This window comes from Cucurbita pepo, chromosome LG01 (assembly GCF_002806865.2).
Source record: "Cucurbita pepo subsp. pepo cultivar mu-cu-16 chromosome LG01, ASM280686v2, whole genome shotgun sequence".
Classification (NCBI taxonomy): Eukaryota; Viridiplantae; Streptophyta; class Magnoliopsida; order Cucurbitales; family Cucurbitaceae; genus Cucurbita; species Cucurbita pepo.
This window is the reverse complement of record NC_036638.1, coordinates 15,020,048-15,028,374: the sequence shown is the minus strand read 5'-3', so window position 1 is coordinate 15,028,374 and position 8,327 is coordinate 15,020,048. Positions and strand designations below refer to the sequence as shown.

The following is an 8,327-nucleotide window of genomic DNA, read 5'->3' as shown; positions in this document are numbered from 1 at the left end:
GGTGAACATCCAACGGTTCCAAGTGAAAATACGGAGTATTTTCTGATCACTGCTCACTATCGCGGACCTAATTTTATGATCCATGGCATTTCTGTACTTTCAACGAAGTTCAAGGGTATTTTGATAATTTTTTTTTTTTTCGTTCTTGAGCACTTGAAATTCCTTCTTGATGAGCTTCAAATTATCCTTATTTTGGGTACTTTATCCTTATTTTGCGTGTTATGAATATGAGGCTTGAGTTTTCCTCAAGACTGGACATGAGCGTGTCATCACACGTTTTATGGTTGAAAAAGTACGACTGTGACACTTAGTGTTTTCTAAAATTCACACCAAAATACTGACGTAAAGCATGGGTCTCGATCCGACACTACAAACATTGAAATTCCATGTAGTCTATCAATCTCTTTCATGTATAACTATGCCCAGTTGATATCCACAGTATAAGTTGCTAGATAACAAACGCACCGACTTAGTTAGCTTGTCAACGATTGTATATCCTTTCAATGTCCTAGGTAAACCTATGAAAAATCCATTCAACGAAATCCATTCAACAAACCTATGATAAACATCATTTTTTTTTTTTTTTTTGCCCAAATTCAACAAAACCAAAAATGCCCTCTTTTTTTGACTTCAAAATTAAAAAGATAACGACAGAGGCCTAATAACAAGAACTAGAGGAAGCAAAAATTAAAATGTATCCAGCAAAAACCAATTTAATATATGAAGGTATTGTATTGGAGTTATTTACACACAATTTAATATACTTTTGCTATGTCTTTGAGAACCAGAGATAGCTTACCTCAACTCTGATGGGACAAAGAATGACAAATTTTGTTGAGCCCCTCCAACTGAAAGCATACACCAAAACAGAGACTCATGTATTACAACCATGGATATGCACCAATCTGACCATTGAATTCTAGAACACAAAATATGGTTGAAACTTTATTTTTGTTGCTCATTGGGAAGACGAAATAAACCTTGGCACACGTAATGCAACGATTCTATCAACCCAGCTTTTTGTCTGACCCTCGAGGAATATTGAACCATCTCTTTTTGAAAGATCTTTCTTTTTCATCTGAGGTCCCATCGTCTCCTTGATTCTCAACCTTCGAACTGTCGCCAGTAGATTTACTACTACTTCCATTACTCGTAACACCCGCTCCGATAGGATTTGGTGCTTTTGTGATGGTGAATGAAGCGTGTATGCCATCCCGTTGTTTAAGAAGCTCGTCCACCTGAGTTTCAAAACTTTAAGAAACACAGAGAGAAAGAACAACACATCCATACAGTAAACATAAATAACTTTGTTAAGTGATAAAATAAACTATAATGAATGAACTAAGCAAAACAGAATAAGTGTGCTTCGCTCCGCCACATGATGAATCCTTGTAGAATAAAAATAAGGAAATATCGTTTCCTGTCATTCCCAACTTCAATAGAGGTTACTCGCAGCTGAAAAAAAAGGAACAGGGGTTTGTAATACTACCTCTTGTAACTTAGCTCGAGAACAAGCCAAAAATATTGACCCAACTGAGTGAACATGGTTCAGTTGTAACGGCCCAAGTCCATCGTTAACAGATATTGTCTTCTTTGGGCTTTCCTTTCTAGACTTCCCCCAACGTTTTAAAACACTTCTGCTAGGAGAGGTTTTCACACATTTATAAAGGATGCTTCGTTCTCCTCCCCAACCGATGTGGGATCTCCCAACCACCCCTTTTAAGGCCCAGCGTCCTCGCTGGCACTCATTCCTCTCTTCAATCGATGTGGGATCTCATAATAAGCCTCGCTTAGCCAGAAATGTTGCGAGACAATTAGAAAAGGATTGCATATGAAGTGGAGGGAAGATTTTTCTCAACTTGATCATCAACTTTCTAACATTAATGTTTGCAGCTAGGAAGCACAAACACTTCGTTTTTGACAATATCTATGTCGAACAAAGATACATTTGGACACGTGTTCGACATACAAAATTAAACATGTGGCCAACATGCCATAGACACTCCTTGAACAGGCTATGCAACCTTTCGGCTTAAAAAGCCCGACCACCCCTTTATTGTTTAATAACAATAACACTAAAGCAAGAAAAACCCTAAATCATAAAAGCCTAATTGATTTGAGTGTTAAGAGAAGGTATCCATCCCATTAGCAGGTGAGATGATAAAAAAATTCAAACCTAGAATGTACCTAAAGAAGTAACAAAAAAAACATCAGCTAGGCTTCAGTAGAAGGTTTGCAAAAACAGCTCTAACTTTGCATAACATGCTGTTCTCATTAATAAGGTAAGACGATACTTTTCAACATAGCTGCTCTTAATTGGTCATGTGTCAAACATATGTTGAGCATAAAAAACACATAACAAGCATTAGTTGAACAAATTGATTACAGTTCCAACACTCGTTAACGATACGTCTAACTCTTACAAAGAAAATGTGTTGGAAACTAGTGAACATATGTCAAACAATTATTGGACAGTAACAAAAGTATTAAAACTTTTATAAATTTACAAGATAGAAGACAACAGAAACATCCTCACTTAATCCCTTTTTCTCAATCTTTTCTGCCAATCTTTTATAACTTTTTTATTTTCTTCAAGATCCCAAATGGATTGTGTATTCAAAGAAAATAATTGAAACATTGCCTCCAACATAACAACGATGGGATCAACTTACCCTTGAATCTTTTTATTAAAGTTATCTGCTTTCTTTCATCACCTCTTAACTTTAAAACGGACTACAAGCCAAACGAAAACGTTGCAAGCCATTCAACATACCAAAGAATGAAAGAATCAAAACTGATCTCCTCTGGAATTATCTAATTATGCTATCTAAATTTATAATTTAAATGAAAAGGAAAGAAAAATAAGAATATGGCATTTCCATCATCCTATAAGAATGCTTGTAGAGTGAGAACACTGAGGGATGTAGATATGACTTCAACAAATTGCCACTTACATGCTATCAACAGACGTGTTGACATCTATGGACATACAAGGGATGATATTATTGTTTGGCTCTGGCCTAGATATTAAGAAACCAAAATATGAAAAAACATGATTTAAATTACAAGAATGGCCAATGAAAACTTACAGACTGTTTTTCCTCATTGTATCTTTTTGTCACTTCTTGGAAGCGTGCTAATGCCTATGGAACATCATACCAAAGCAATTAATAAAAAATAAGTAATAGTGTGAGAGAGAGAAGAGGGAGAGAAGGCAAAGAATATTTCAACACCTTCCGGTATTCTGTCTCGAATTGCCGTAGCTCATTTCTCTTTCTCAAAATTTGAGCTTCGATATCTTTCAGTTTTTCTGTTGTCTCTGCATAATCTTTTGTACATAGTGCCTCAATAGTATATGCAGCAGTCTTGAAAAAGTTATCTCCTGGATAAACACGGAATATATTAAAAAAGCAGTTAACACGAAACAGAACAAAATTTGAAAGATGAATTAAGAAATCTAAGTTAAGACCATAAACAGCAAAAATATGGGTGCCAGCCTTTAGCTCTGAGACCTCACAAGGCTGAAGACCTTCCAAACTCTTGAAGAAAGCAGCCTCAGGGTCCTTAGCCATTGCCAACTGCAACAACACACGAATTCATTCAACCATCAAATCTGATCGTAATGAAAAATATGACGTGATGACCTTTCTGGTCAAAAGAATAGGAAACAACAGTAAACTACACATAATTGGAACTTGAAGTACCGCATTGACAGTGGAATCCATCCTGTACACTTGAAAATGCAAAAAGTACAACCCAGCAGACGTTACTTTCCCAGTCTTCTCACTATCTTCCTACGGAAAAGCAATGGAAAAACCACAGTACTAAAGTCAACACGAAGTTGAATCATAGATTCCCAAAATTAATCTACTCAAGAACTATTTTACAAGTTGGGATCCACATGACAGGCTATGGATATAGTAAGCTTTCATCGAACTACTCACGGTAAACCTACTACAAAACACAGTTCAAAGTATGTCCTCAAGTATCATAAATGTCAGACTGCCGTAATAATTTTACGTTCAGAAAACTGAAAGGAGGGAATTTTTCCAAACATCTCCAATGGAAAAATCGAAAAGAAATTTTTTTAACATATATCCATCTTTTTTTTTTCTTGAACAAGAAAAAATTCATCCATCCAGCTTTAGAGATAGCCATACAGAAGCTCATTGGACAATTGACATGAAAGACTTGGGGCAAGAACAACTAAATAGCTTTAGGAATAGACAATTCATCTTTCCTTCTAAATTTCACTAGCTATCTTCATAAAATAACCTCATTTAAATTATGAATCAATTTTAAATAAAATAAGTTGCTTAGTGACGAGGACAATTTGATTCCTCAAGAACTTCCACCATTACTCTACTGTGGTGCTCAAGAACCATAATAATAACCTCATTTAAATTATGAATCAATTTTACACATACACTTTGAAAGGTGATACCTGTATGGCCAAACTATAACCGCCACTGACATCATGTTCAAAAAAGAGCAGCTGGAATAAAAAAAGGATAAGCACAGAAATCAGTAACATGAAACGGCTTACAAAGCGGATGAACATGGAGAACAAGACCAAGAATCAAGAAAATTTGCACATATCAGAAGAGACCATTTGGATGAAAGTTACTGGCAAAACTACACCTTGAATTTACTTTGTGAAGTTGAAGTAACTCTGATAGCAATTCCTGCCTGAGCTTGCTCTTCGTTAATTGTCACACCAAAAAAGTGAGCGCATTGCTTATCCACCTACAATAAAACAAACATAACAAGATATCAGAAAAACTGGAAATGTTGCTGCTGTTCTACCATCTTGATGTAAGCAATATATGATGCACCTTGCCACTAACTGATGTTCCAATAGGAAGAGGCCTGACTGTAACAGTTCCATTCAGAGCTTCTTCAAGAACATTAGCAGAAACTGTAGTCTTAATAGGAACACCCAGCTTACTAAAAAATAAATAATAAAAGTGATCAAGAAAAATCTAGACAACTAGACCAGTAAATAACTCAATAAATGTGCACCTGAACAAAGCTGCAAACATGGTATTGACAGTTCCAAGATTGGACAAGTCTATTTCCATATCCATGCCACTAGCATCAAGGGCCTGAACACATTAGTTACACAATGGAAGAGTGAATTAACAATCTTGACCTCAATTTGAATCTCAGAGAAAGCTTTGATTGGGAAAAATAAAATACTGTGTATGGGATGGAAATATGTGTAAGCCACATAAGGCCTACAAAAGTATATAAATCTTGAATTTGAAAATAATGAAGTATCTCTTTAAATATTGTCCATATAAACCAAGTACTACAAAGCATCATAACAAGTTGATGGTGACAAGGAGACATGCACCTCAAAGCCAGCACTGTCATATTGCCTTCTCTTCTCTGGATCAGATAGGATGCTATAAGAATATGCGACCTCCTTAAAAAGTTCTGAAGCTTCAGGGTTACTTCCATTCTTGTCTGGATGATATCTGCCACATTTTTTGGGGGTAAGAATCACTTTGCGGACAGATGGTTCAAAAGACGAAAACAATTTTATTTCTTTTTATATAAAAATTTGAAGGTGGAAGGGAGGAAATTGAAATGTGTAACTCAATTTATTGACTGCCGAGGCCCACCGGTAGCAGATATTGTCCTCTTTGGGCTTTCCCTTTCGGGGTTTCCCTCAAGGTTTTTAAAATGCATATACTAGGGAGAGGTTTCCATACCCTTATAAAGGGTGTTTCGTTCTCCTCCCCAACCGATGTGGGATCTCACGATCCACCTCCCCTCCCTTCGGGGCCAGCGTCCTTGCTAGCACACCGCCTCGTGTCCACCCCCCTCCGGGGCTTAGCCTCTTCGCTGGCACATCGCCCGGTGTCTGGCTCTGATACCATTTGTAACGGCCCAGGCCCACCGCTAGCAAATATTATCCTCTTTGGGCTTTCCCTTTCGGGCTTTCCCTCAAGGTTTTTAAAATGCATCTACTAGGGAGAGGTTTTCACACCCTGTAGTGTTTTGTTCTCTTCCCCAACTGATGTGGGATCTCACATTAATACACCAAGAGCCTAGCTGAAATCGTATTCTGTAACCACTTGCAGCAATTCGTAATTTAATGTTAATGCACCTAGAGCCTAGCTGAACTATAACAGAGCTGAATATCAATCACCACTCTCGAGTTCCAAACATACTGAAAAGATGAAGAAAAAGAAAATTCCATCTTCCATCCATATTTCAGATATTACTCTCAAACAAAATGTCCGACCAAATTAACCATAATAATCATTATGTTCTTTAAAATTAGACCAACTCAGATTAAAATAAGCTTCTTACGTCTCAACTTGGGCATTTGCAGACATCATCTTCCCATTCATTATTGAAAGGGAGCAAGAATTACGATAAAATATGAACTAAAGACGATCAAATTTCAGTAATACGAAGTGTAGAGCAAGAGGAATTACTTGAGAGCAAGCTTCCTATAAGCAGTCTTGATGTCCTGATCAGTGGAATCCCTGGACACGCTTAAAACCTCATAGGGGTCCCGTCGAGGCGCTGAAGCGGAAGGTCCTTCCGACTTCGAACCCGTCTTCATCTCTCCTATGAACGGGGGAAAGGTCTGTATCCTCTCAAATCGCTGCGAGAATTGGAAAATTACCGAATTTCAAGAAGAAAATCTCGAAATTCAAGAGCGGAAGAACAAATTATGTGAAAACCATTAAAAAAAAATGCATCAACGTCAAAGCCTGTTTCGGATTGAGCTCAATTTTCAGAAGATTAAAGGAAGCAAGTAATAATCCGTCAGTCAGGATCCAATCCACAAACAAGAGGCGTTAATACACAAAATGATTCAAAATCATGGAAAAGCAAATGAGACCTGGGGTTTGTGAAGATTTGCAGAGAATGTGGAGAAATTTTTGCAAGGAATTATTGTACAAATGGTGTATTCCTAATTGTTTCCCTCTTTTTCCTTCATTTTTCTTTGTCCGTTCTACCGCTACCCTTCAGACAACAAAATACAAAAAACGACAAGAAAAAAAAACCCCTCATTTCTTGAGAATTGAACCCGGGCCAAGTGAGCCGAACCGAACCAAATCGTACACTCCTAATATTTGCTAGAGTAAGCAGGTAAGTATCGCATTCATTTTTAAATAATTTTAGTTATATTAACTCCTTTTTAGGTTGTTAGGTGTATGTTTGATTGAAGTATTTGCATACATTATGCATTTTAAAAGTAAAAAAATAAAAGTTTAAAATTTAAAGAATAGTACGATCAAAACCATTATCGAACATTTAAATAAAAAGGAGAAGTCTGAACTGAGAGGAAATTCCTTCCGTTCGGAAAGGATCTAAAGGAAGGAAAGAACCTCCCTTCTGCTTAGTTGTACAAATGTAGTGCCTACTAGCTACTTAGTTTATCTTCGTGGTTCCTCGCCCCTCTCAAGATAGGTTTACAGTACAATGAGCTTGTTTAAGGGACCCTTGATTGTTTTCACACACAATAGTGGCACTTACCATGAGCTAAATTACTTATGTAGTCCCTCGTCCCTTCTAAAGGCTGGTTTACAGACCCTCGATCCACTTCTACATATAATATTGACTCTTCAATTGATACCATTAATGATGCTAGTAGTCTCGTAAGTTCTCTTAATTTCTTTTAGAAGTTGTGGAGGTTTACTAGGTTCTTAGGGCGTCTAGGTTCTTAGGGCGTCTAGGTTCTTAAATCTCATCTTACATATATGGGACAAACGAGACTAGTGTCACAATCGCACTCTTGATGGCAGCGGACTTGCGATTGTGCGGCACTCACTTTCTAACGACAAGTGAGCTAAGCTAATTCGTTCTTGCATCGCCTACGGCCAAGCAACGTATGCTCGAGCCTCTGGCCTCAGTTTAAGAGAAGGTTTTTAGAAAACGAGGGTAAAGAGAGATTTTCGAAAGAGACGTTATATAAGCAAACAAGAGAGTAACAACAACGACTCACAGTATATAACTTTGGGTAAGAAGAAGTTGACAACTAGTCATATCCCCCTATAGTACATTCTGAGGTATTTCATGTCTGGCAAGCCTAGACATGATTTTTCCGAAACGTCATACTCCCTAGAAATACAAAAGACAAACACTAGAACATGGAAAGATATAAAGGGTTTGGCTTGTCATGGGCATGCGGCCATGGGCAACACACCTTGGACGAGCATGACCGTGACATCCTCCCCCACCTAATTGGTTGATGTCTCTGTCAACCGACTACTTTCAAATATGGTGATGTGGGTGGCGGTGGAGTCCAGATCTTCGGCACATTTTGTAACGCCCCTAATTTTCTTTAACCTAATTAGTGACGT

General features: G+C 37.5%; 1 protein-coding gene across 3 annotated transcripts; it reads right to left on the bottom strand.

Moving 5' to 3' along the window:
- Positions 1–687: 687 nt before the first annotated feature.
- On the bottom strand, positions 688–6,970 carry LOC111793958 (chaperone protein dnaJ 15-like). 3 transcript variants are annotated; one of them, XM_023676064.1, is made up of 13 exons: positions 6,863–6,970; positions 6,450–6,622; positions 5,357–5,480; positions 5,023–5,105; positions 4,836–4,947; positions 4,642–4,746; positions 4,445–4,495; positions 3,705–3,794; positions 3,470–3,578; positions 3,234–3,382; positions 3,090–3,143; positions 981–1,238; positions 688–848 (listed from the first exon to the last, which is right to left on the bottom strand). In XM_023676064.1, exons 2-12 carry the CDS (start codon positions 6,578–6,580, stop codon positions 1,008–1,010), a joined length of 1,239 nt encoding a protein of 412 aa, XP_023531832.1. In that variant the 5' UTR covers positions 6,581–6,622; positions 6,863–6,970; the 3' UTR covers positions 688–848; positions 981–1,007. The 3 variants fall into 3 exon arrangements, with proteins under 3 accessions (XP_023531832.1, XP_023531817.1, XP_023531825.1); XM_023676049.1 differs by having other exon boundaries at positions 688–1,238; XM_023676057.1 differs by having other exon boundaries at positions 688–1,238; positions 6,450–6,662; positions 6,863–6,962.
- Between the last annotated feature and the right edge of the window lie 1,357 nt (positions 6,971–8,327).